The sequence below is a fragment of the Coptis chinensis genome, chromosome 3, assembly GCF_015680905.1.
Source record: "Coptis chinensis isolate HL-2020 chromosome 3, ASM1568090v1, whole genome shotgun sequence".
Taxonomy (NCBI): domain Eukaryota; kingdom Viridiplantae; phylum Streptophyta; class Magnoliopsida; order Ranunculales; family Ranunculaceae; genus Coptis; species Coptis chinensis.
The window spans coordinates 117,228,373-117,256,299 of record NC_141458.1 but is presented as its reverse complement, the minus strand read 5'-3'; the positions used below and the strand labels follow the sequence as shown (position 1 = coordinate 117,256,299).

Sequence of the window (27,927 nt, the reverse complement as noted above, 5' to 3'; positions counted from 1 at the left end):
TAGTAAGTGCCTCCATGAGAGACTTCGCCGTCTTCTCGATTTTAATATTGAAGGCTACCGACTTCGAGAGACTCAATCGGATTGTGGCCAATGCCTTTCTATCTTGCAAATCCCATATGCCTTGCGGAATCTCCTCGAGCTTCTCACTTATCAACGTTTCCATCAAATCCTTTTGATAGAGTACGTCCTCGATTTGCATCTTCCAATAGCCGAAGTTTGTTCCGTCAAACTTCTCTATCTTGTAGTTTTCTTTGTCGGTCGTCATGACTTCCATTGAACCAAAACAACGGTGGAGAACTTCTCAGAGGAATTTCTACAAACACCTAGACTCTCTGCTAAAGGTGGAGTCTTTCCTCACACACCTTGTTCCAATGATTCAAACTGTGGCTCTGATACCACTTTTTGGGAGATTTCACTAAAAAGTCACACCTTAATCTAGTTACTTTCTATTCTAAATGATTTCAACTTGGAGCTCACACCAAGACTTTGGTAGTTATCACAACAAACTCAACATAGCAAAACCACTAATATATCATCACAATTCATAGCAACAATAAATATGGAAGTAAATAATGCAAAAAGACACAAAGATTAAAGATGGTTCGATAAATATTATTTATATCCACACAAGAGCCGAGTTTCCTTTATAGTAAAGATTAGAGAGTTTACAATAGGTAACAAGAATCAAGAACAAGAGGCCTCACTCAAACCCTAGCTCAATAGAGCTCCCACAATACCCAAGAAATGAATCTCTCAAAGTTTTCTCAAAACCCTATTCTATTTCTTTTATATAAGTACACATAGAAAAATGTGAGAAAATGGGCTTTGGGCCGAAATATCAGAAATCAGTGAAAATTTCGGAAGGCTTAAGCGTGGGTCACGCCTTGGCCAAGGCTAATCCGAGCGTGGGTCGCACCTCAGCCAAGGCTAATCCGAGGGCAGGTCGCGCCCTCTTCTCCAAGCTGAAAACTCTTGAACGCGGCATATGGACACCGGAGCAAAGCTCGATGGTTCCAAAAACCCAACAGGTTGGGCCCAAATGTCTTGGGATCAATCCCACCCTCACCTGGGAAGTGGTATAGGGGATAGGCTTAAGGGTCAAGGTAAAAATTGATTCCTTAGTTACTCACTTAAATTGATATCACTTGTTGAGTAATCATAGCCTCAGTATAGTCATATGGGCAAGCACTCATTCTTTTCAAATTTGAAACTGATAGAGGTTGATAGGATATATTATGCATGTAATATCCACACTTAGATATGGTTTGTTCACTGTAGAACATGGAAACAACTTCCGATACTTTTAGAAGATTTGAATAGACAGTGTTACTGTACCATCCAATCTTTTGGGTGAAGATGTCATTCTTTATCCGTTTCATTTGTAGATGTAAAAATAGGTGAAGAAGTCATTTTAGGTCAAACTGCATTCTTATTGTGGTAACATCTTGAAGAGTTTATCCTTAATGTTTGTATTTAGTATGCTCGTAATCCTATCTATGTAAATTCTTATATGGCCCTGTTTGGCAGCATGAATTGCTCAACCTGTAGAAAGAATAAAGCCCTGTATACTAGGTAGGGGTGGGAATTTGGCCCTAACGACCCTAATCCGGCCCTGACCGACCCGACCCTAAGCCCTATAAAGCCCTCACAACTAAAGCCCTCACAGAGTTTAGGTGGTGGGGCAATGCGCCCTAATGCTTAATTCTAGGTAGGGCTAGGTTAAGATTCTAAAACATAGGCCCGACCCTAACCAAGCCCTAACCGGCCCTGTTTCATACTTTCACTATAAATACACATACCATAATTGTCCAACTATTTGTTAAATATTTTCAATTAAAATAACATTGTCCTTTGTAATTTATCACTTACACCCAAGTGGTACTTCCAATAACTTGTTTTATATAACAAAAAACTTGTCAACTTAGCAGCCATGAAGAATAACAATGAGCACTAGCCTAATAAAAAATAATACTTTATTCCTTTGATCATCAAGTCAAAGTCCATAACTTATTATTCTCAATTTCTTTTCTCACTTATTTCTTATAAATTATATTTTTATTCACATCCAAGCCAAGTCTAAAACTAAAGGTTTCCTTCCACACCATTAAAGCAAAATACAGAGCAGACATTTGTAACATAGAAACCAAAAAAAACACCCTTTGTGGAAAAATGACATTTATAATCTCAAACCTTTCTCCATCACTTGTTCAAAAGCCAATATTTTCATTTCCATATACAAAGCTTGAATCACTTTTAAATTAGAAGAAAGGTAATATTATATTTGTTTGAATCTATTATAGAAATAATTTATGATATTACAAATAGTTTAACAACTTCCATGACCCTTAACCAAAACTATTATGTTTCTTCTTTATATCTATTACTTCTTCCTTTAAAATGATAATATAATTATTTGTCTATGTATTTCAATGTTAAATGTAATTTTAGTGAGGTTTGAGTACAAAGGAATAACAAATTCGAACTCTCGATGTACTTCAGTTCATTAGATTGTGGATGTGCATTTTAAATTTTTGGACTTATACAGATTATTACTAGATTGGTTGGACTTTGAGTTTGTAGATTATTGTACATTTTTGTAATATAAATGAGTTTTAAAACTGATGTAGTAAAAAATATATATATATATATATATATAGGACCGGCCCTAAAGCCCGACCCTAAAGCCCTTAAAGAGGGCTAGGGTCAGGGTCAGGGCTTGAGATTTAGACTTGTGACCCGGCCTTAATATCTGAAGGGCTTTAAATGTTTAGGGCCGGGCTAGCCCGACCCGGCCCATTGCCCCCTAATACTAGGTAAGGTGTTTGGTCGGTTCATTTTATGAATTGGGGCCACAACTAATGAGTAGGGTATAAACGGGATAGATCGTGAAACTAGAAAAAATGTGTATAGTGGATCTTTGGGTTTAGGTGAGATACCGTAATATACGAAAGAAATACATGAGAGAGAAAACATCATTTTATCATTCATTCGAGTTATACACTCAAAAGATCGAACCTTCTTCTTCACCCACTCATTTTCTTCTCTCACAAATTCTTCCTTTCACCTTTTCAAATTAAAATTCGAAATCAGAACAGGAGGAGCAAACAAAAAAAAAAACATAAACGGTTTATGACTTCTTCTTCTTCACTGTCTCCATTCCAATCGACCGACCACCGTTTTGATTCTTCCATGAAACTATGTTGAATTGAAGTTCGATATTTCTTTTTGAAGTTACTGATATGGGTTTTCTTTAGTCTATTTGTGTGTTTTTTTAGTTTTTATTATTTTTTTTATTTTGGGTGATTTTTATTCCATTGGGAGAGTTGGGAAAAAAAAAAAACAATGAAAAACAGTATGAGACAATCCCTCTAAAGTAAAAGGGACCAAACAATTTATAGAGTAATTATTTTTGGAGTATCCACCACTTGTTTTCCATACCCTAAACATGGTCGAGTACTACCGAATTTCACATGGCCAAACAAAGCCTATAACTCTACTTCAACTGCGCCTTTGATGATATTGAATTAGTGACCCGAGTTTCACATTTTTTTCTTTGATTTTCATGGGGTCCAACATTTGAAAAGCAGGTTTTACGATAAATCTCTCTGAGTCTTGAGTGCATAATCAGGTCTATAAAAACTCCTCCCCAGCGAGAGAACTCATAAAACCTCCCTATTTTTTTCAAAAACAAAACCACAACTTAAATGGTCACAAATACCCCCTGTAACTTAGCTCCTGAACAAAGAACTAGGTTCTCATATTTTTCTACGTCTTTTTTTCTATTGAGAAATAAAAATAAATAATAAACCCAATACAAATATATAACTATTTTATTGCAAAAAATCTCAAAAATAAAAATAAAAACTGAAGATGAAAGATGAAGATAAATATAAAAATACTTGTTTCTCCACACAAAAAGAAAAGTCTAAACTAAAATACCACAAAAGCCTATGTTTTTTTTTAAAGAAATGTGTGGTTTTGCAAAGTAGAAAGCTAAATAATCCAAAATTTGTTTGAAAAATTATATTTGTTTTTACATAATACACTACAATTACTATTTTGCATATTGAAACATATATGCAAAAACAATTTTACATAGTTAAAATGCTAAGCAAAAATACATTTTCATTCGAAATTACTATGTAAAAATCAATTTGCATAGTGAAATTGTCATGCAAAAATAAATTTGCACAGTCGATTTGATATAGTCAATTTGCTACGCAAAAATAAATTTACATATCAAAAATATTATGCAAAACTAAATTTGCATAGTCAAATTTCTATGCAAAAATAAATTTACATACCGAAATATTATGCAAAACTAAATTTGCATAGTCAAATTTATATGTAAAAATAAATTTACATAGTCAACTTGCTATGCTGATTTTTTTGCACATTGAAATGTCCATTTATAACACCGGAAAAGAAATAAATCAATTGAAAGAAAATCAAATTTTGACGAAAAGTCGAAAACTAATCCACAAAAGAAAAACAAAGAAGAGTGAAAGCAAACATATCCACATCCACCAGTTGAAAAGATAAATTTGCACTAATCTTTTTCAATACACATGAAGTTGAATTGAAAAAGAAATTAAAAATTGATTCCACCCCTCCAATTGGAAGTTAAGACCGTTATTTTTCATTCAAAAAACAAGTTGAAGAGATGAATGAGTTTATTCAAGATCAAATCTTCCAATGAACCAAACTCCTCTATAGCATAATCATACGTGATTTTTAAATCGTAAATGAAAACTTTCTAAAAAGGCTTTTCAAAATTGAACATAATAGAAGAGAAAGTAAAGAAATTAAATTTATTGAAGGAGAAACAATGAGTGAAAATGAGTTTTTTTTCTTCAAAGGGTAAAAAGGGAAGAAAAAAAATAAGAAGATAAACGAAAGAGATCGTGATTTCTTTTTTCTCAAAAATAAGAAGGTTATTTAACACCGCATGAATTATAGGGAGGTTATGAGGTGCGGGTCAAACGGGAGGGTTTTTTATGTACCGGATCAGAATCAGGGAGGTGAGGTCCATTTCTTGATGAAATAAGTACATGTCAGTCAGTGTAGCCTAAATGGTGGTCCGAAATTATAGAGTGGGCTAGGCGACCCTAGACCTTAAGTCCTGGACCGACTTAAGTCAGACATGGGCCCGGCCCAATCACGTGAAATTAGGATCTTGACTTCTTGAGTCAACTTGGACAATCTATGGTCCAAAAAGATATGGGCCGCAGTAAAATTACCGCCAAGTAAAACTCGTATATATAACACTTGAACTACACTATTCACTCCCGATGGAGTTTCCAGCCATTTCCAAATCTCACTTACTAAATTTTGACCCCAACCCTAAACCACTCCCTCTAACTTTCCATTCACAAACAAATTTCCGTTTCAAATCCACTGATCATGTCATTAAAAATAGATTCTACATTTTCTCTGAATCAAAAAACGAGTACACTACTACCAATATCTCATCATTGTTTAAAAACAAGAAAACTTGGATTCACTTCGTTGGTGTTGGTGGTTGTGGAATGTCGGCATTAGCAATGCTGGCTCTGAAACAAGTAAGTTAAATTGTTAAACCCTGGTTTTGCAATTCATAAACTCGCAATGTAGTTTGATTTTGGAATTTTTTTAGGGGTTTGAAGTTAGTGGTTCGGATATTGTGTGGAATGAGTATATGGATCGATTGCGTGAAGCTGGTGCGAGGTTGTTTGTGGGACATTCGGTGTTGAATATTGAGAGGAAGGGTTTTGGTTCTTGTTTACCTGATAAAGTGGTTGTGTCTAGTGCGATTGGATCAGATAATGTGGAGGTTTTGCATGCTAAATCCATGGGAGTACACGTGTAAGTATTTGATTGATTAATAGACCTAATACTTTGTTAAACTGTTCACTGTGATAACTGATAAGTGATGACTAATGTCATCTTTGGAAAGGTAGAAGAAGACTGGGTTTTGTGAGTTGAAAACGAAAAAGGCGGGAAGGGATTTAATATGAAAAGAGAAAGTTATGAAAGGGAAACTCCCACCTTGTAAATGTCAAAAAAGTGTCAACTACTTTGAAGTGGCGAACCCTGCATCCGCACGTCCGTGCCCCCTTCAGATGCATACCGCATATCTTAATTCAAAATGCGTGTAGGTGTAAATCCTGAGGTGACACGGGCGTGTGATGAGGGGCTCTATCACTTTTATTTTGTTTGTGTTTCTGAGATGAATTGGAAAAACCACACCTAAGATAATACTAATATTGAATCTTCTTATTTGTAGTGTCTTACCCATATATGGATTTCGAAACACAAACAGTGTACACTTGTAGGGAGGAGGGGTAGGCGACATCACCAGTTTAAAAAAGCAGTTGAATCTATTCTTAAGTTATTTTCTTGGTGATGTAAATTTTCTTTTTCAGGTACAAAATATCTATTCGATCGTTTTAATCTTTTTCTTTACACAGATTAAAAAGAGGAAATTGGTTGGGAATGATTACAGAGCACCACAACCTTGTTGCTGTTAGTGGAACTCATGGTAATTGTATTTTGATCTGTCTCCAATTGGATGTCTTTCCTTTTATCAAATTTTTATCTGCAAAGCAAAAGCATTGGGGTGAGAATATCTATATCAAGAATGCCAAACATCTATGTATGTGAAAATCACGTGATAGTAATTAGATTAAATATAAAACAGATTTTGCTCATCGTAGTTTACTCTTATTTGTTGATTCAAGTGAACAGATCCCTCCCGTTCATTCTTAGCTTTTAATTCAGAAGTCGAAGTTGCTTTTTTAGAGAGTTATGTGACTGACACATGCCAGTCAAATGGTGAACAAGTTATAGGGTTTCACATTCGGTAGGATCTTGTCAGATGCAACTTCCTGACACTAACAATTCTGTCCTCTGTGTTGTGTTCTAGAAACAAATATAATGGAAGTCATGCAAACTCTGCATTATTTTTTAGTTTGCTGGTTGCATTAGGACTGTAATGATTCTATTTTTTTGTCTGACGGTTGCAGGAAAAACAACAACGGCTAGTATGCTTGCATATGTATTAAGTGCGATGGGGGTTGATCTTACTGCTGTAGTTGGGGCACAAGTGCCGCAGGTAAATTATCTCTTCACCCTTTGCAACAGTTTAATTTATATACCTCATCTTTTAATTTAGTAGGACACTTCATTTGTATGAGCACTTAAATTTTTGTATTTCATAGAGAACCATTTATAAAGAGGGGTTCAGCTTAAAGTTAAATGTGACAGAAAAAATGCATCTCATAAACATTCACATAATATCATATGATAAAAACTAAAACAATCTGAATGCTCTATTTACAATCTCACAACCAATTTCATTCAGAGAAATTTTGGTAGAAGTTGTACAACAAGGATGAATCCCAAGGCTCAGAAAGAAAGTAATGGATGGTGGACTGAGTGTTTACCTGTTATTTCCCATTTCTTCACAGCCATGTTATAAAGATTTTCTTAATGATGTCTGGAGCTCATACCTCAGATGATTGGCTAATTCTGTTGTAAGGTTGCACATTCAAACCGCTCTCACCTATCAAAAGAAAATACATTTTGCCCATTTTGAAGTTTATTGTTCAAGCAACGTCTTGCCAATTAATGAACTGTTTTCTCTCTTCCCTCCCCCCGCCTCCCTTTTAATGCAACATTCCTACGTCTGTGTTATGTTTAGTAAGTTGCGAAGAATGAATTTGTCACATCCCCCCTTTATTGCAACACGCCTATGTCTGTTAAATTTAGTATAGTTGAGAAAACTTAATTCAGTATGGTATATATGACATGGAATGTATAGCACATTTTAGAAGTTTCCGGATTCTTTTATTCTTTGCAGTTTCCAGGTGGAAATATTCTTTGCTGCCGGAGTCCCAATTTCATTTTGGAGGTACTCTCTCTCCTTTTCTATGTGCATGTGTGGATATGGGGGACTGTAGAATAACCTTGAGCAACGTTTTGCCATCTACATAATATGAAGAAATATCTATTTTACATTTTTACTTAACTCTTCTGCTTTTCTTATTACTGTACTTCTTTTTACTTTCTTACTTGGTTTCAAATGCTTTTAAGTTATAAGATTTTGTAGCTATAAGTGAGGTTATTGAAGAAAGTTTTCATCTGTTTTGCAAGTACATACACTGTAGTTTATCCTCCCCTCCCCCTCAACCCAATGGCGATTTTTTTTCCCCTTGTTTGCTAAGAGATCGTGAGTCTAGGGTGCTGATCCTCTGAAACAAGAACAATATTCTTTTCTTCCAATGATCATTGTTTCTTATTAGATTTTCACTGCCGGAAAACTTATGGAGTATTAAATTGCACCATTTCGTAATTTCTTGACAAGGCTGATGAATATGATGGTTGTTTCCTCCAACTATCACCATATATTGCTGTTGTGACAAATGTGGAATGGGAGCATGCTGATATCTTCCAAGATGAGGTCTGGTATTGGCTGAAATCTTTTTGCATGGGAACCAAAGTTTAATTTCAGGGATGTTTATCTATTTTCTAGACTCAATTGACTATTTTTTTTTTTGTCAAATAGGAGGCAGTCAAGAATTCATTTAAGAGGTTTCTAAAGCAGATCAAGGTCGGTGGACATCTCATATTATGTAGAGATAGGTACATAACTCGATATTTTCATTTTTTTTCCTATTATTATTATAATTAGACAATATGTGGAATTTTTTGGACATAAGAAGCAAAATTTCCAGCGAAAAATATTATTCATAATAAAAAACTTCCAACATACACCATCTTCACAACAGGGAAGAAAAAATGACCTTTTTTTTTTTTTTGGTTGGTTTTTTATGGTGTTGCTGCCCAGGATCGAACTGGGAAGAAAAAATGACCTGTTAGAAGGATTCAATTCTTTCTTGGTTAACTTGCAACTTTTTAGTTGCTTGAAGGCCTTACATGAAAATTTAATTGTCAATGAGCTAAAGCTACCACAAAAGCTTCAAAAGTGGTCTTACATCTATATCAGTAATCGTATTTTGTCTACTTGAGCTTGTAAACATTTGGCGGTTTTAATTTCGGCCTCAAAGATCCTAAATTTAGTTTGACAAAAAGCTTCTAAGACTTATGACGAGGCAGAAAAATTGAACAGTGGTATTAGTTTATTAGAATCATTTGTAGCTTCTGATTAGGATGCAGTTGAAGAACGGCATTTAATTTTTAGAATAATTGATCTGTTTTTAGTCTCTAATATATAAAATCCTTTACAGTGAAGGTGCATATTCATTGGTGAGTGAGACATGTATTGGAACTGCACCAGTGCTCTCAAAGTGCACTTCACAGCCATTGAATGCTGGCTACAGAGTGACCACTTATGGGACTTCAAGTTTGAATGAATGGTGTGCATCATCCATTTGTCCAAACTCACAAGGTGGTACTGACTATGTATTGGTAACTTCCTACCTAACCTATATGCTTCTATATGCAAATTGTACGTTTTTTATTCTAGGAAAGTAGGCAATCTTGCAAGCTTGAAATATATCGTATTTTTCTCTCTAAAAGAAGTTAATTATGGTCATATAATGGACAAGACACTTCCATTTTTGTTCCAGTTTGCTACTGGTTGCAAATATTTAGGGGTTAACTAGTATTACACCCCCTCTCTAAAAGAAGTTAATTATGGTCATACAATGGACAAGACACTTCCATTTTTGTTCCCGTTTGCTACTGGTTGCAAATATTTAGGGGTTAACTAGTATTACACCCCTACTAGATGAGCCAATTAGGATTTCACCCCCACTAGATGGGAAATTAGGGTCTCCCCAAGTACACAAATTAGCTCATCGAGTGGGGGTGTAATACTAGTTAACCCAATATTTAGACCTATTTACATGCACGGGCCTTTCTCAGGATTGCTGTGGTGCACCTAGCCACCTACTATAGTTGATGCACCATGATGTGGTTTAATCTAGTCTTGTATATGTCGCAAGGCTTAGATGAAGACTTTTTTGAGTATTTGAGGCAAGAAGTAAGCCTCGACAATCTTGTAGAATAATGCTTTGAAATATATACAAATTATTATGCATGGATAAAAATTATAAGAGGTCAATACTAAAGAAAAATACAAGTCATTTAGCAATTGGCTGTATTTCACCTTCATACGAACATATACAAAAGAAAAGTAGAAGAACACATAGATTTGAAAATATCTTTTTACTACTAAAGAAAATTTGAAACATTAAATCATCAATTCCTTAGACAAGAAGAACAACTTTTGAAGCTTGTTTTCATCTTGGTCTAAGAAATTCGTTGCAAATAACTGAGTCTAAAAACGTAAGTATTGCAAGTGACTGAGTCTAACCATTGATGCGCCCTGTACGCCTCAACCACAGAATGCACAAGCCTCAGCCCTTCTTTCAAGGTGTAAACCACGAGCAACGCCTTGAGGCATATGTCTGTTGCACATCGAGCCAAGCCTCTCACAAAATGGGTTTAATTAAGTGCGTTTTCAGCTTACTAAGATTGGTTGCAAAACTGTGACTATTCTACTGTGCTCCTTGTAATTTTACAATTTTCAATGTTCATTTGACATATAAAAGAAGGGTTAATTTGTCCAAACAACTCACTTTTGTCACCACTTTATAATAACCCCCCACATTTGTAAACATCACGATTTCCCCCCCGCTCCATCTGACTTCCATCCATGTTCCGTTGGTATTTCACCTAATACCAAAAATACCCTTTGGTTTGATTGGTAGAGTCAAATGAAAACATTATGTTGGGGGGTTTAGACAAAATGTAATCCATTTTTGGGAGGGGTACTTTTGGTATTAGGTGAAATACCAACGGAACTTGGATGGAAGTCAGATGGAGTGGGGGGAAGTCGTGATGTTTACAAATGTGGGGCGGTTTATTATAAAGTGGTGACAAAAGTGGGGGGTTTGGACAAATTTCCTCATAAAAGAACAGTATTTAGCAAGAAGATCAGTACAACAGTTTCTGATTTCTCACAGTTTCTGATTTCTTTTCTCTTAAAGAAATCATATGGCATACTACTTATTTAAATCAAACCTTACAATTTGACTGTATCCTGACCATGTTGACCGCTTCATACACGCATACGTTCCCGCATCCTCGTCCGACGCGGACACAGCCTACCAACAACGCCGACGCAGCCTACCAACAGCTGCGTCCGCGGTTCATTGTTATACATCACATTAACAAAATGTCCAATGATCTAAAGTCGGGAGTGATGCTCTTTGGCTCCTTAGGTTTCTAAGACTTTTTATCGTTCTACAATTGTTGTTCTGTGAGAGTTGTCTAAGAAAGAGTGTTATTTTCACAAATCTACTCATGTTTAGTATATTTCTCCTCCGATATTATTCTCCTCAGGGATTGATTACTTCTACAAGTTTGTCTATTTTCTTCTTAAATCATAGGTACGTGGAAGTAAAAGTTTTATGGTTATAGTATTGATCTCTTGCAGTGTCACATGGGGTCTCCAGTGGCAGACATCAGCCTACAATTGGCAGGAGTTCATAATGTTCTCAATTCGTTAGCAGTGAGTAGCAATTTCTCTTTCGTCAACTTCCCCGCCCCAACTTCTGTATGAAATATATATTTAGCTGCGCAGTTTCTAAACAGATCATATTTGTTGACTTCCTACTTAGTTTGTGTTTGATAGAAACTTTTTTATTTATTCCACCCCTTCAATGATAAAACATGTTACTGTAATATTGGTGTTCCCTCGTGCAGGTAATAGCAGCGGTCAGAGCACTGATTAATGATTATTGGCCAACTCAAAGATTAATTGACTGTATAAGGTTGCACTTACACAACTTTATTGGTGTTTCTAGACGATTTGAGATGATTGGTATTTTCAATAAATGTCATGTCTATGACGATTATGCCCATCATCCAACGGAGGTTCGTGCAGTTATTCAAGCAGCTCGTCAAAGATTTCCGCTCAAGGCTTTGTGGGTCATCTTTCAACCTCATACTTTCAGGTATGATTCTGAAGAAATTTAGAAAGGTATGCATGTGACTGCAATACACCATTTCAATACTTAACTAGCAGTACATTGTTTATCGAGGATGATAATTAATTTTTCAAATTGCCATATCTTGATTGCTTAAGCAGCCGTCTAGCAACGTTTCTCAAGGATTTTGCTACTGCATTGGGTGATGCAGATAGAGTTGTAATTACAAAGGTATATATTTGTAGACCCTTCTTTCAACTGTCTATAATAGGCCTACTGACGGTTAGTTTATAATGTCAGGTATATGATGCAAGAGAGACGGGCCTTTCAAATGTTAGTGGAAGAGATCTAGCAGTATCTGTTGTTGGCCCACTATCTGAATATATTCCTTGTGTGGTATGCCAAATTATATTTTCTTTATATCACCATAGAAAATATACCTTCTGTGGTAACAATTGGACATGCTTGGAAAAGTAGTATCTCAAATCAAATCTCTTTCCTTGATGAGTCCATATGTAGGCCGAAAGTAGTCCTGTCAAGCCTTCTGCATACTGTACCTGACTTGTGAACCCTCTCCTCCGAACCCAACTAGTCTAGATTGGTCAAAATAGCCAGTCTTGGTATCATCTTCCAGCAGACAATGTACTCTTCATTTCTTTTCATTAGCATGAGTCAAGTCCAGGGTGTTACTTCATCTCGCATCATCGTCCGTTGCAGCTTGTTTTTTAGCACCCCTCCCGTCTTTAAATCTCTGACCGGTCTTTGTTTATTGAGTACTTTTTCCCGGCAAACTGCCTCATAACCTCTTATAGAAGTACAAACCCATCTGACAAATATTAATTATTATAATTATTGAAAACAAGTATTAAGAAGATATTATCTGCCGTTTCATGCAACATGTTAAATCGTCATCTCCTGCACATTGCTCAGGTAGACTTGGTGGATAAATTGTGTTTTGAGATATCAAGCAGTCCTGCACAAGAACTTCTGGTTTTAACACTCGGCGCAGGTATCTAAGTTATTTTATTTCAAATGATTTTTTTAGGTAGCAATCTAGTAGAAAGAAAGTATGGTCTTTAGGTTTTTGGCATATTTTTGAGTAATGACTTTTTTAGAAAATACCGCAGGTGATATTACTGCTGTTGGCCCCAAACTACTTCAGAAGTTGCAGCAGATTCAGTGCCATTCCAACTAACATTGCAATGGCTAAATATAGGATAGAAGTTTCACTAATACTTAGCAATTTTCGCTGTAAAGTTTCAGCAGTTTACATGCCTATTGTCGTCAGCATAGTAAATCACCTTGTAGCATCAGGAACAATGAAAACAGAGTTGGTTGAGCTTCAGAAATAACGTCAGGAACTCACTTGGTATCAACGTTCCGTTTGAAACCAACTTCCAAGACTTCCTTTCACGGAGTTTCCATGTATTTTAAGTGGTGTTTACGCGGGCTAACTTAAAGTTCTTTATTTCATCAGGTGGGGGGCGCCCTCTGTCCAGCGTTTCTCTTTCTCTGCATAGAAGTTGCTTACATAACCCGCTATTCAAGTATAGTTGGGGTGCTTATATATTTGATTACCTAAGAAAACATATTATTGTTTCCTCTGCTGTAAAATAAGCTGATCAAATCATCACATTTTGTGTTTTTGTTAAGTGACAACTATTATGTAGTCAGATATGAAGTCGATTGTGTTAAGTTGGGTTGGCTAATAATGGGCTTCAATCAATCTCCTATGGCCTTCCTATTACCCACAATACCTCACGGTTAGGAGGACCAAAACCTAAAAACTCCGAATTAAAATGGGGATGAAAATACAATGAGAACTAAATGAAACCCGGTATTCCATTGACGCCAGTCTTGCAGTAAACTAAACCCAATAGGGAGAGCTGGCGTGCGTATCAGTGAACAATCCTCACATATCAAAGGCAAAAGTTGATTAGTGGAGGAAACTCGGAACTTCTCTACAGCAAATTTTTGCACTTACAGAAAGCCAATAATGCTTAACCTGCAATTTTAGTGAACAGGGATAAGGAGGCAATGCAGTTGGAAAGAGGTTTCAATAAAGAGGAAGTGGTCACTATTCTCTATCAATAACTCATAAGAAATTCCAAAGGAGGAAATCAAATGGTAAATTTCAAAAACTGTTGGATCACCATTCAAGTGGGATTTCTTGAATTGATTCTGAGTCTCTGAGAGGATCAAACTGTGTGAACCAACAGTTTGGAAGCCAAGTGTCAAATACACAAGTGCCAATAGTCTCACATGCCATGGACCTCAAAACCCTAAACCTCCTCCACATCAGGGATTTATTGATCTCAAGTTTAGCAATACCCAATTGTAGTTGATGATAACGCTCCATTATGATACACAATGATTTCAGTACAAAAAACAAAAAGAAAAACATTCAAGTGGGGAATAGAATGAGACTGAAAACTTCGCAATTAATCAGGCTTGAAATGGGATATGCCTGTATCTTCCTCCTAATATACAGAGTCTTACCACATCAAAATCTCTTCCACTGGACAGAAATACAAATGACAGGAATTGAAAAGCAAGTTGAATCGCTAGTCTAAGAGACAACAAGATTATAATGATAACTATCAAATAAGATTGCATAAAAACATTGAAAAGAAGAATAACAAACTCTACCTACTCGCTGTACACAGATTCCCCCTCCCCCGCTATGCTTAACCAAGTAGCAACTGCTTTAAAAATTCCCAAGGCACATCACTTCTTCCATCCCAACAAAAAAAAACGCCATACAAAGTGCAACAAAATTGAAGTTCCTCGAAAAACTATCAACCAAAGAACGAGAAAAACCCACGCTTCTTAGGTTCCTCCTCAACCATAACAGCCTTCATACTATCCTGCTCAACAAGCCTCCAAGCAGCCTGCTCAAATGCAAGTCCAGCAAGAGTAGGAGGCTTATTCAAAACAAGTGGGTACCCTCTATTCGTGCTTCGAATCACTTCTGCATCCTCAGGAATCACACCCAACAAAGCCAACCCCAACATTTCCTGAACATCCAATACCGACATCATATCTTCACCTCTAATCATATCCGTCCTAACTCGATTCACAATCATTTTAATATCTTTAATCCCATCACATTCAAGTAACCCCGTTACGCGATCAGCATCTCTAAGACTAGTTATATCAGGTGTAGTAACAAGTACAGCTTCATTAGCAGGTGTAATAGCAGTAATAAAACCAGCATCAATACCAGCAGGACAATCAATAATAATGAAATCAGGACTACCTTCTTGACGCGCTTTCAAAGCGTCAACAAAGCCATATCAAAGCTTTTCCTCCAAACCCCAGTGGTAATTTCGACCTGGGCTTCGAAATACACAAGAGTTCGAAATTAGACCAACGTTTATCACGCACCAATGCTTGGTCAAGTCTACAATCTCCATTTAGTACTTCAACAGCAGTGTAGTTAACACGGTTTTCTAAACCGAGAAGAAGATCAAGATTTCGTAGACCCACGTCAGCATCTATGGCTACAACTGAGAAACCTAGTCGTGCTAATGAAAGACCCACATTGGCTGTTGTTGTAGTTTTTCCCACGCCTCCTTTTCCAGATGTTATGACTACTACTCTTGGGGTTTCACCTGATAGTTCTGGTTTTCTATTCCATTGAAGAACTGAAACTGTTTTGTTGGGCCTATTTTTTAGATTAGATTTTCTAATTAAGTGTTTGGGTGTTGTTGATATTGGGAAAGGTGAGTTTTTTTTGTTAGGGCTTATAGTGTGAAGTTGCAGAGAAATCATGGCTGTGTATAGAGAAAGTGATGTTCACTTGTGTGTAGACACAAATAGTCTCTCTTGCCACACGTGTGGTGTAAAGAAGAGTGGAGTTAGTAAGTAGTTATGTAACAACAGTCTGGTGCATGGGATCAGTGTTTTAAGATGGTTCAAGAACGTTCTTTTGGCTTCTTTATTAAAAGGATACTCAACCACACTCTGGGCTTCAGAAGTTTTAAGAACAACTAGAAAAAGGTATGAAATACTCTCTTTTTATGGTTTCTGTATGCTATCATGAATCATTTGCTTGCTGTATGTAATAAAATTGCAGTCACTTGCTGTAGTATTTTTTTGATTACCCTATTGGAGAATGTCGTCAAGGGTGTTTTAGGAATGATAATTAAAATTTTGCATCACTTGCTTCTAATTAAGTACAACAATAAACTTCATGATTGATAGTTCAATACTATTTTATTTTTTTGGGGTATTTATGATAAAATCAAAATAATATTTATGATGGTTCAATAAGTTTTTAAAGATAGTACATAAATTCTAATGTTGTTTGAGGTCGTGAACAGTTGTATGGTCTACAAGATGTTGAAACTATTAGTGGGTTATATATGATTTTAAATTGTTTGTATTTTCGCGTGATTTTTATGTTAAATGGTCGGGAATACAAAAGTGTGTGGCATGGTGTACTGGCGTATGATAGAAGCTTTAAGATGATGAAAGAAGGTGGAGGTAAAATCTTATGGTGTGGTTTTACGATTTTGAAGTGGGCAAAGCAGTGGTGATTATCCGAAGGAGAAGGGGGTGTATGTTAAGGACGATTACATATATAAAGGCAATCGTAACAGACCTTGAGAAGATTGTGACTGTTAAAAAGATATAGCACGAGTATTTTCTATGTCCAATAAATTTGTTACAGCTTTATGACTCTTTTTGAGTTGGTTGGAGGCTTTTGAATTTCTTTCGATGCCATGTCACTTGTGTGCATTTTGATTCCTGTTGCTGTGATACATCCGTAATGGGAAAGCTCTCCCTTTGGTTTACGCTATCGCAAGCAACAAAAGCGGCAAGTACTTGAGCTTATGGCGCACATTGGTTCATCCATTTCTTAGAACCTCAAGTTCAGGATGAAGCCATGAATGGGGATATTAGCTGTATAATGGGGCTTTGTGGAAGCAAAGGAAAATTTTCTTACTAGATTACTTTAGATGGGCTTGGAGATGGAACCATAAAGGAAATCTTCCTAGATAGTGAATGACTTTTTGTTAATACGTGTTTGAGTACGTAGGCATGGATATTGGAAGTTGCAAATTGCGATGCGGTTCAATTTCCTTAATGGACTTTTCACATTTATATGTTATAATTACAATAGATAAACATATTCTTACGGCTTCCCTCTGTGCCTTGTGTGTGAGGCAGGCTTTTGGCTAATGAAGCCTTACTTTATGCCCTAGCTTTCGAGTATTGAAAAACGGATCGTCATAAGTGGCTTTTGGCCAAGATAAGATGTGAACAATAATGTGCCCTTCTGAAACTACTTCTCTAGGAGTCTTGTGAAAATTCTGTACAGCTAAAGTGCGGAAGCGTAGGTCAAAACGTTATAGTGGCTCACAGATTTCTAAGTGAGATCTCAATGAACAGTCAACTAAATTTGTAACTTTTTGCTAATTGTAACTCAATGTGCTTGCTACATTACTATGTGGTAGTCTTATGAGGTAATTGGTGGTATTAATGTTCTCATGTGCCTTTGGAGCACAGCCTTGTGCAAACCCATTAATTTCATCTTATGCAACTTCAGGTAGTGATGTGTGTAAGTCTATCTGGTGTTCAGGCTTCAATACCCTTCAAGCTTTCAAGAAGAAGAAGGTGCTCTTATCTGAATGCGTGGCACAACTGGATTACTTACTGCAAAGAATATTCTTAAAGGCATTTCTCTGAGAGGAAGATGGGGTAATATGTGCTATGAATTTCTTATCAGCCTTATTCTTTTTATACTTTACAATTTTTCACACTAACAATTGTGGTCGCACTAATAAAAGTAGGTACCATGACAATCTCACCAAAGAAGCATGGTAATGATATAGGTGAAGGAGGATCGCCAGTTACTGATGAGAAAGCCGAACCCATTGTGGCCTTCAGCAAGCCGCCTCTTCCACCTGTTATGGGGCCATTTCTTGTTTTCTCATTACTGGAAATGGTTTCAGGCCATGATAAAAATGACTGATAGGTCATATTATGATGCCATGTTGTTGTCTTTACTGTACTAGAATTGTTGGGGCGTGAGCGAGTTTGACTCACACGAGTCCAGACTGGAAAAAAATATTCAAAGCCACCTGTCCTCGGATAAACCAACATGACAAAAAAAAATCCTAACACCCATTTTTGTCGTCCCTCCACTGTACTGTCACCAAATCCATTGTTTTATTTTTAGGACGCTTCACATCTCGATCACCAGAACATACGACAAATCATCTGATATCTCTAATTGTGTAGGGTGTACAACCTGAGTAGGATCTCATCCACACTTTTGTAACATCGAAATGTGGAATACGTTATGAACCCATGCTAACTTTGGATGTGGTTCATGACGTGTTTCACGTTTTGATGTTACGAAAGTGTACAAGATCCTACTCGGGTTGTACACCTATGCAGTTAGAGATATCAAATGATTTGTAGTATGTTGTTCGACTTACACGATACTTTAGAAATAAGACGGTGGATTTGATGAAGGTACAGTAGAGCGACGACACAAGCCTGTGTCTTTGAATATATTTTTTCAATCTGGACTAGTGTGAGTCAAACCCACTCACATACTTGTTTGTTAGATTGTTGAAGATACGGATCAAGCTATTTCTACTATTTCTACTGAACAATTATCTAAAAATTAGGGGTGTGCCAGATTGGTATCAACTCGAGCAGTAAAACTATGAAGTTGGTTGTGTTTAATGTAGCATGTGAAAAAATAATCAACTTGTACGTTATGCAGACTGAAGAGAAACTCTTGTAGGTGGCCTTCGTTAGTAACTCTTCTGATGTAGTCAGGTATCTTTCTTGATTCAGCAAATATTAGTTTTCTTCTCCGAGATGTTTTAGAAGTCAAAATTTGATGTTCAATATTATTTATCGTCATGTAATGGATCTCGGTTCGACGCCATATCGTCAGGAAAATCATGATCCAAAAATTGTTGGTCCTGTAAAAATTCAATTCTTCTGATAGAGGATATACTTTTCTTGATAACTAATATAGATACATACGTGACTCGAACTTATATGAGAAATTCATACTTATCCGATGCCCACAGCTTAACTCAGTTCTTATCAAGAATTGTTCGGCAGTCTCTCTGAGTGCTGCCAAATGATTACAACTTTATTGGAAAAAATTAGTTACATGACATCAACCTTTTGAAATTTGCAGCACAGCACATAGAATATACATACATATATATTTGTTCAAAAGTTTATGCAGTCATCAAATTCTTTAAACAGAATAAACTTTCTTGGTCATCATCACGTGACAGTCCATGTTGCTGAGGGTGCTAATGTGTGTTCATTTCCTTGACCCATAAAATAAATTTTTTTGAGATTTTATGAAATATGTTAACATTATTATCATGTGGATAAGAGTATTTCCAATGCAAGTCATTATGGTGGGTTTGTGACTTTATTCACTTCTAAATGGTTCAAAATTTTTGCCCAATGCAAAAGTGAATACTAAGGTGACTATTTTTCCAAGTCAAAACGAAGGTGAAATTTTTAATCGAGATAGTAGTTGAGTTGTGAATTTCGGATGGGATGTTGGATTCTGCTGTGTGTGTATTAAAAAAAAAAAAAAACGAGTTTTTTTTTTTCGGATTTTGTCTTGTATGATTTTTTTTTTTTTTTAAATTTCGGACGAGATGTTTCATTCTGTTCAAAATGTTTTTTTTCGATTTTTTACGTTCAAATGGAATCTAATATCTTGTCCGAGATTAATATTCGGTGAAATGAGATTTTGAGCAAGGGCCTCAAAATCAGAAAAAATAATAACTTGCATTGGGAATGTTTTAAGTGGTGAAATGAGATTTTGAGCTAGGGCCTCAAAATCAGAAGTACACCATATTAGAATCTGACTGCCTGACTGAATAATGCCTGACTTAAAAAAAGGTCCAAAATCTACATCGGTCTACTCTACTCCTTTCCTTCTTCACTAGTCACTGGACAATAACAACCATTCTCCGACACGTGTCCCATCAAACTTGTTAAAAGACAAAACTACCCCTACAGCCTCCACGCAGAATTCATGTGGCGGTTTATTTAATCACATTTATCCAACAGACGTTTCTTTTTTTTTTTTCCTCCTTTTCTTTATATATTTTTTTTCTCTCCCCGCGAACAAGTGGAAAAATTAGGTTGGTTCTAGATCCCAAATTAGATCTGATCCGAAAACAAATAATCCTCAATTTGCATGTTTTGTTTCAATTCCCTCTCCTTTTTCCCCAATTCTGAAGGTCAGTTTTTCTCTCTATCTTTATCATTCATTGAAATTTTAACTAATTAGGTGTTTTTTTTTTATCAGGAGTTTTAATGTAATTGGATCTATTGATTGTGATAATTTAATCATATTTGTTGTTATTTATATTGTTTATGTTTCTGATGCTAGTATAGTAGATTGAAATTGATGTTATTTTAATTTGTGAATTTGATGGATAGAGAATTGGGGATTTAGGTGAATTAGGGATCTATAGTTCAAATATGGGGATTAGAACTGCTAATTGTTTTTTTATTTTGGTAAAATGTATGGATTGAATGGGAGAATTGGGAATCTATGAAATGATGCATTTTAGGTGAATTAGGGATCTAGAATAGAAATTTGGATTTTGGATCTGTTAGTGCTCAATTTTGGGGTTTGAAGTATTTAATATGATTTTATAATCAATTCAAATATCAATTTGATGGGTTTTTCGAGTTGGACTTCTCTAGCTCATGTTCAATTAATGCCAAATTAAACAAATTAACTCGTACTTCTGGGAAATAGTTTCTACTGAACTTTAACTCTTCATTTGGCATGGGAGATGTTATGTAATTCTACTTTTTCAACTAAATACACTCCATGACTATAAATAATATACAACAGGAGCCCCATGTTAACACATCACACGGTGGTATATTTGTCAAAAGAGTAGGTCAATAGTTTGTAGTCTTTTAGATCCTCTTACTTGAAATAGGTGGTTAAGATTATAAGTATATGTTTACTTTAGAGATTTTTTAAGTTGGATTCTGTAATTTTCTTTTTAATGACGAGTGTTTCTCTTTCATTGCAGGAGAGGAGGCAATGTGAGATCTGTGATATCCTTATTGTTATAGTTGCTTTTCGTTCTGAATCTTCATATTGGTATCGTTTCTTACTGAGATGGGTAAATGCAAGGGCTGTGGGAAATTGGGGAGAATGACACCGACAGATATTTCTGTTAGCTCTTACCACTTTGCTCTTCTGCTATCACCTGTTGTTTCTGTCTGGGACTGCATCGTTAGAAAGATGAGATATTCTTTCAGACCTGAATGGGTGTAGGGGTGGACTGGTTAACGTTAATTAGATCCCTCAGCACTTCCGTTTTTTAGATAAAGGAGATTTTAGTTTTTATTACCAAAGAAAATAGTTATAGAGAAATCTGTACAAGTTTTAGAGGAGTTTTTTAAAAGTTGCTAACAGAATTGATTTTTTAGAGAAATCAATAGTTGACATGGATACTATAGCGTGCATTCAAGCACCGCCTGTTAGAAAAGGGAAGAAAAAGCAAGCGAAGGATGAGGTAGATCGTCTCAAACAAGCTGAGAAGAAGAAGAGACGCTTGGAGAAAGCACTTGCTACTTCTGCTGCTATTCGATCGGAGCTGGAAAAGAAAAAGCAGAAGAAGAAAGAGGAACAGCAGCGGCTTGCGAAGAGGGAGCCGCAATAGCAGAGGCAGTAGCTATGCATGTCCTCCTTGGAGAAGACTCAGATGAATCTTGCAAGATTTTACTGCAACAGGATGAAGGTTTCAATCCTTGGAACTGTGCCAGTAATATAGGCCTTTTTATGGGAGGGCGAAAAGCAGGCCCTGGTAATCAGGGCTATACAAGGTATTCACTTGAAGGACTCGGGCGGGTGTCAGATGCTTATGGAGGAATGTCATGTAAATGGAATGATTGGGGGTTTGGTAGCTGGTCATTGTCACAGGATATATTTGGAAAAGAGCGCCATGCACCATATTTTGAGGAGAGAATACGTGGCACAACAGAGATCTCGGCTGGGCTTATTGCAGCTCAGGCTGTTTCTTCCCTTCAAATTGCGGAAGATGCGCATGCAGAATCCATTCTCATCAATAGAATGTTAAGACGGTAAGACTGGTATTAGCTGAATTTCGGTAGAGGTCTGATCTCTGTAAGGAGGTTTGATAGTAGTCTTCAATAAAGTGTTGTATATATTATTATCATCAAGTATCGTCTGTTGGAGTTGAGTTGTGTGTTGTTGCAGTGTCTTGTCCTTGGACGTTGGCTTTTATTGGTCATTGCAATAAGCTTGCTGTGGTATGGTGTATACTGAGAACCATGTATCGCTTTGGTTATGATACAGTTTTATAAACATTTCGAGGGTCCTTGTCATGTACGAGTTATAAAGTTGCTTCGAGTTGGGTATGTTTTTTATTATTATTTTCATTTTTTCGGATAAGTGAATATATGAGTTAATAGTTAATACATGTAAGTCTTTTGATTAATCGTTCAAGAGAATCATAGTTTACAATCATGTGATACAGGTATTTATGTGGACCTCCATAGTCCATACTGTGGGTTCTGTAATCTGTTGCAAACATCAAAATCTCGTTTTTCTTGTTCGGGTATTATGGTATTATAATGTCGAACCTTCACCTTTTATTCTAGATATTTTTCTGAATATTTTTGTGGTCTAAAGTTGGGCAAGGGAAAACTCTTTGGAGCTTATGTGATCAAAATTGTGTGTTTAGCAGCAGGTCTATACAGACGACAAAACATGCAGGTCACAAGGGTTATATACTTAGATTAGATAGCACTGACTTATTGATAACTAGTATTTGCCCGTGGCATACGGCATGGATCACGCATCCATGGCGCCGTATGAAATAGATCTTGACCACCCCGCCCAGACGCACATCTAAGCAGAAGCACAACAAAAAACCCAACTGTCCACCCTAAAAATCCAGCCAATTGTGCAAAGTATTATGTCAAATTTAGAGTCCCAACAATTTATGGGCTAGCCTAAAGTTTAAAAATTTCTCAAAGTAATTGTTGATTTTTGGATAGATCCTATGGTACTGATTTAGTTTAACAAATTGCACAAATCTTTAGAACACTTGGATTAGCCATGTCACAAGCAGCATAAAATGTTAAGAAAGTGTTTGGACCATAGGATGGAGGTCCTGTGGGACCCACATCACACTTCTTTGTTATATAGATAAACTAATAGCAGAAGTTAGTTCATGCGTGGAATGGGGTCACCTCAAACCAGTGTTCGTGATTTCGAATAGAATGTTGAAATTTCGGCATTGGCATAGAAATGTACGGTATGTTCCGCCAGGGGTATGATTGTAAATATTCGGAAACCATCAGAAAGTATTGGGAAACTGTCAAAACTTGAGTTGAATCCGTCGATTTAGAAAAAAACTTGATCATTTTCTCTGCACCTACATGAAACAGTTGGAATCCTCCACTAATGATCTCTAGATCTAGTCATTCAATGGTTGAGATCGTCTTCACCATCAAGACATGTTCAGTATCAATATCAATGACCCGTTACTCGACTTCATCTCATGATATCATCACCTATCACCCTCATTATTACTATCATTAGCACTAGAGACTCACTACAACACTCAAATCATTACCATTATTATCTTCTTAACCACACTCTTTCTATACCAGCTCAAACAACATAATACCTGGAATCACTACACACGTTCAGCTTGTGAGGACGTGTCACTCATCCTGATAATACACATGTCCATACCACCACACGTGTCCTACCAACCACTTGCTCACAACTCCTATAAAAGTCAACCCTAGAACTACGTTTGCTTCATTCCAGTCTCACCCCAAAGTACTGGATATATAGACATCTTCTTACTCTTGAATAACACCTATTACCACCCACCAAAACACTCATCTTTTTAGATTAGAGCTAAGTCATAAACACTTAGTGTAATGTCCTGTTAATCCCTTAAAATAAAAACAGACATTTACAAATTGAATTAAATCTCCCGATCTTAATGAGTTGGGCTTCACTACTCATTATTGCTTTCTTCGAAAGCTTTGGAAGTTCGTTACAAATTTTATGGTGGTGCCTCCTTGACTCCATCTACAAGTCGCCATTTTTGCCTCCACTTCATTACAACCACAATTCTTTTTTAAAACTTAGGAGATAATGATGTCATATCCATAAAATCCAATGGTCTAGATTATTCACATAATTAATTAATTAAAATTTAAGACCTTACAAATTTCGATACACTGGTTGGAATTCTGTGCGAAATTTCAATTTTTAGAGTTATTGGAATTCGGATGATTCCAAAATCTCAAATTACTGCGGTACCAATTGTCCTATACTCCTAGCAAGTAGCAACAATGGAAAAGTTGTGGAGAACAACTTGAGGAAAGCTATGGTTAGAAAGTGACTCTACACCGGCAGTTCTTTCTTTAAGAAAAGGTACCATTTGTGGACCTTAACAGACATTGTTGTCTCCACTTCATTACAACCACCATTCTTTCTTAAAACTTAAAAGATAATGATGTCATATCCATCAAATCCAATGGCCTAGATTATTCACATAATTAATTAATTAAAATTTAAGACCTTGCAAATTCCGATACACTGGTTGGAATTCCGTGCAAAATTATAGTTTTTTGAGTTATCGAAATTATGAGGATTCCGAAATCTCAAATTATGGCCGTACCAATTGTCCTAGACTCCTAGCAATGGAAACATTGTGGGGGAACAACCGGAGGAAAACTATGGTTAGAAAGTGACTATATAGGGCAGTTCTCTCTTTTTTAGAAAAAGTACCATTCGTGGACCTTAACATACATCAGTCAAGATGGAAGAGGGTAGCTCAAAAACTTAACCACTGGTGCATCTCGCATACATTGTGGGAGGCCAATTTTTTGTGTGGATGTTGTAGCAAAGAAGCAATCTTCTATGAACATTGGAGAAACAATTTGGAGCACAACCAAACCCCTATTCATCACCAGTATAGAATGTGCTCACAGGACCTACTATAGATTTGATTAGGTGGTATACTGGTATGTAGATTTCAGTTTTAATTGACAATGTATCATTCTTTAATGGAATTTTTAGTATTACCCCAACTTGAGTACACACAAAAAAAAAAATCAACTTGAGTTGACTGTGTGTTTTTTTGTGTGTACTCAGGGGGGAGACCCTAATTTCCCCATCTAGTTGGGGAAAATCCTAATTGGCTCATCTAGTAGGGAGGTAATACTAGTTAACCCTTCTTTAATTGTAATAATATCTCTATTTGTGTGCAAATATATATATATATATATTGGTGATCACGCATCAGTCTGTGTGAAGTATGGATGAGCAGTGTCAAACCATAATTATTGAATCATTTGATAAGAAACTTTGTCTCACTAAGAGCATCTCTAGGTGGTAGAGGTATCAAGTGTCATGTTTAAGGCTAAATTTGAGGTAAGCATCGGTAAACAATGATCAGTTCTAGGTAGGAGGCAAACTTAGTAGAACCTATTTTTAGTAGTTAACAATTTATAAAAAAAAAAAAAAAATCTAAAACATAGGGTGTATTTTGGTTAGGTGGGTCCCATTTTAGATTTTTTGGTATTAAAATACTTATTTTTCCATAAAAAGTGCGATAGTAAACCCAACAAAAAACTCACATGACACTCCAAATGTTGTGTGACACTTAGAGTGTCGTATGGAATGTTGAAAAAATCAACAAACAACCCCAGGGTCGTGTTGGTTTTGTTTATTGACTTTTTCAACATTCCATGCGTCGCGTCACATCCGCAAACGAAACAACAAATTTGCCTCCACGGATGCGGCTAGACACTTGATGCATTTATATTTGAGTCCACATAGAATTGAATTTGGCCAAAATTTCAAATGGTAGAGGCAAATTGACACTTAATGCCTCCACTTAGAGATGCTCTAATTGTCGGGAATTAGACAATAGCATTTTAAGGGTTTATGTAGACTGAAAGATCAAGTGTGGTCACTTTAAAACCGGTTGCTACTTGTTAGGTACTTAGCCACTTAGGTCCACTAAACTGTTAGTATATAGGGTTAGTATATACTATTGTAAAATTGGTAGTGTCAAAGGAGAATGAATTACAAGTAATACAGTAAGAGTCCTGATAATGAGATCATTCTCTCTTGGAAATAGAGTGCTACTTTTCCGAACCGGGAGAGTGTAGTATCTCGAGATTCCACGTAGCTTAAAAAACTAAAAGAGTTTGACGAGGCTTTTGAGTTTTGAATGCACACTGAGAAAACAACCGAAGTCTTCTCTCATCTCTATTTGCTAGCTTTGTGAACTCTTATGAGTCCTCTCTCCTCTATCTATCTTTTCATGGCGAACTGTAAATTGTTTTTGTTGGTCGGAAATCTTGTCATTGTGTATCACTCCAAATTACGAAGAAATCAAATGAAAAAAAACACGACAAAATCTGCTTTGTTGTCAATTTGGCGAATTTAGATCAAATTTGAGAGTTAAAGTGGTATCCGATGATGATGATGGCGGATGATACATGTCTTCAGATCATCGTTTCGTTACAAGTCATGTATCGTTGTGACATGTTATGTATCGTCGATGACATGATGTTGTTGTAAGTAAGAGGGTGATACATGTCATATATCATGCTGATACATGATTTGTATCATCTGCCACGTCATTGTGTCGGGTGAATTTGTCAATTTTATGTGTCAGTGTAGGATTATTGGTGATTGGTTTGGCCACTCTATTTTGTTGGGTTTGCCTCGTCACAGATCTTTTTAGTTCTAAATCCCATCTGGGTATCTTCTCTTGCTCGTTTCTCACCTTGGTTCTTGTGTGTCCTAACCCCAACTCGTGAACAATGTGCACAACTGGGTCCAAATTTTCAGTTTAATTTCTGAGTTGTTGACGAGAATTTTTTGCACCGACGGTGTCCAAAAGATGGAATGGTCTAGTCGAAACTCGAAACTAATCAACTAATAATAAGGTGTTCGACATACCATAGATCTCTTACAACGGGAACTACATTTTTTTATAAGGTTAAATAATAAATACACAGGGATGCAGACAATACCGCCCTCGAGGCTTATCTGGGCGAAGTTTAAGCCAGGAGGGTCGTGAAAATGTTTTTGTCAGGTAACTTAGATTATATTTGTTGCTTAGAGGAGTTAAGTACTGGCCACAAGGTAATTTCCACCAAAGATTGGTTCTGTCACTTCTGTAAGCACGCATCGGAATAAGAAGTATGAAGTCAATGTACTGAAACTAATCTCTATAAAACCGGAATCAATGTACTAATCTATAAATGCAAAAAAGATACAAATGGAATTGCTTTCGTTCGAAACAACTCCAGTCTCCAGAGGATTCAGGTCCAATGCCTTTCAAAGAGGATAGTACAAATGTACAATACGGTATTGTCAATTCCTGATCAGGTGTGATCACTCTAGAATGTCAAACACATTTTGTTAGTCACTTACGCTATGAAAATTAAAACTGTGAGATGCTTGGTAAGTATGAGATTAATTAATAACACAGCTAAAACGACAAAATTTTATTGAAATAGGCTCATTTGACGGTAAATAGTGACAAAATAGTGTGCTGCAACCTGATAATCGGATTCTTACTCAATCTTGCCCTACCAGATCTTTATAAATAAAGATATACTTATCTGCTTTTGAGATCTAGTAATTAATTATGCACTTTAATCAACAACAACAAAATCATTAAACCTTAATGAACAGTGAAACAAAGGGGGTACGTGTGTATTGCATCACAAAGTAGTGATCCACGGCCTTCAATTCTTGCGCAGGATACATCTCGCGCACCGAAGTAGTGCTCTACTTAATGAACAGTGAACACCACTACACCAAAAAAAAAACTAGTAAATTTTACTTTCAAAAAAGATAAAAAAATGAAAAATGACAAGTGAGACTCCAGTTATAGCAAAACAAAAATCAAATAAGAGACGTATATGAATCTGACACAGTGTTGGAATA

The 27,927-nt window shown here is 36.3% G+C and overlaps 1 protein-coding gene and 2 pseudogenes across 5 annotated transcripts; 2 read left to right on the top strand and 1 right to left on the bottom strand.

The window, feature by feature from the left end:
- The first annotated feature begins 5,293 nt into the window (after positions 1 to 5,293).
- On the top strand, positions 5,294 to 13,628 carry LOC147513477 (uncharacterized). 3 transcript variants are annotated; one of them, XM_086596532.1, is made up of 14 exons: positions 5,294 to 5,561; positions 5,636 to 5,844; positions 6,450 to 6,520; positions 7,005 to 7,093; positions 7,841 to 7,891; positions 8,345 to 8,440; positions 8,546 to 8,622; positions 9,228 to 9,408; positions 11,444 to 11,518; positions 11,713 to 11,963; positions 12,098 to 12,167; positions 12,237 to 12,332; positions 12,867 to 12,945; positions 13,064 to 13,628. In XM_086596532.1, the coding sequence occupies exons 1-14, from the start codon at positions 5,529 to 5,531 to the stop codon at positions 13,129 to 13,131; spliced, it is 1,446 nt and encodes a 481-aa protein (XP_086452658.1). In that variant the 5' UTR covers positions 5,294 to 5,528; the 3' UTR covers positions 13,132 to 13,628. The 3 variants fall into 3 exon arrangements, with proteins under 3 accessions (XP_086452658.1, XP_086452659.1, XP_086452660.1); XM_086596533.1 differs by having other exon boundaries at positions 5,423 to 5,561; positions 5,646 to 5,844; XM_086596534.1 differs by lacking the exon at positions 5,294 to 5,561 and adding an exon at positions 6,266 to 6,323 and having other exon boundaries at positions 5,661 to 5,844.
- A 729-nt stretch (positions 13,629 to 14,357) lies between these two features.
- LOC147513476 (septum site-determining protein minD homolog, chloroplastic pseudogene) lies at positions 14,358 to 15,868 on the bottom strand (annotated as a pseudogene). Its single transcript, XR_015215474.1, has one exon. The product of XR_015215474.1 is annotated as a septum site-determining protein minD homolog, chloroplastic pseudogene (transcript).
- A 2,051-nt stretch (positions 15,869 to 17,919) lies between these two features.
- LOC147513475 (uncharacterized) lies at positions 17,920 to 22,346 on the top strand (annotated as a pseudogene). The gene is made up of 3 exons (XR_015215476.1): positions 17,920 to 18,734; positions 20,993 to 22,049; positions 22,186 to 22,346. The product of XR_015215476.1 is annotated as an uncharacterized LOC147513475 (transcript).
- Positions 22,347 to 27,927: the final 5,581 nt, after the last annotated feature.

Excerpts from the sequence above, each read along its gene's own strand:
- LOC147513477 (XM_086596532.1), top strand. The coding sequence starts at position 5,529 with ATGTCGGCATTAGCAATGCTGGCTCTGAAACAA. Across the intron at positions 7,892-8,344 it reads GTCCCAATTTCATTTTGGAG|GCTGATGAATATGATGGTTG; the intron begins GTACTCTCTCTC and ends TTTCTTGACAAG. Across the intron at positions 11,519-11,712 it reads ATGTTCTCAATTCGTTAGCA|GTAATAGCAGCGGTCAGAGC; the intron begins GTGAGTAGCAAT and ends TCCCTCGTGCAG.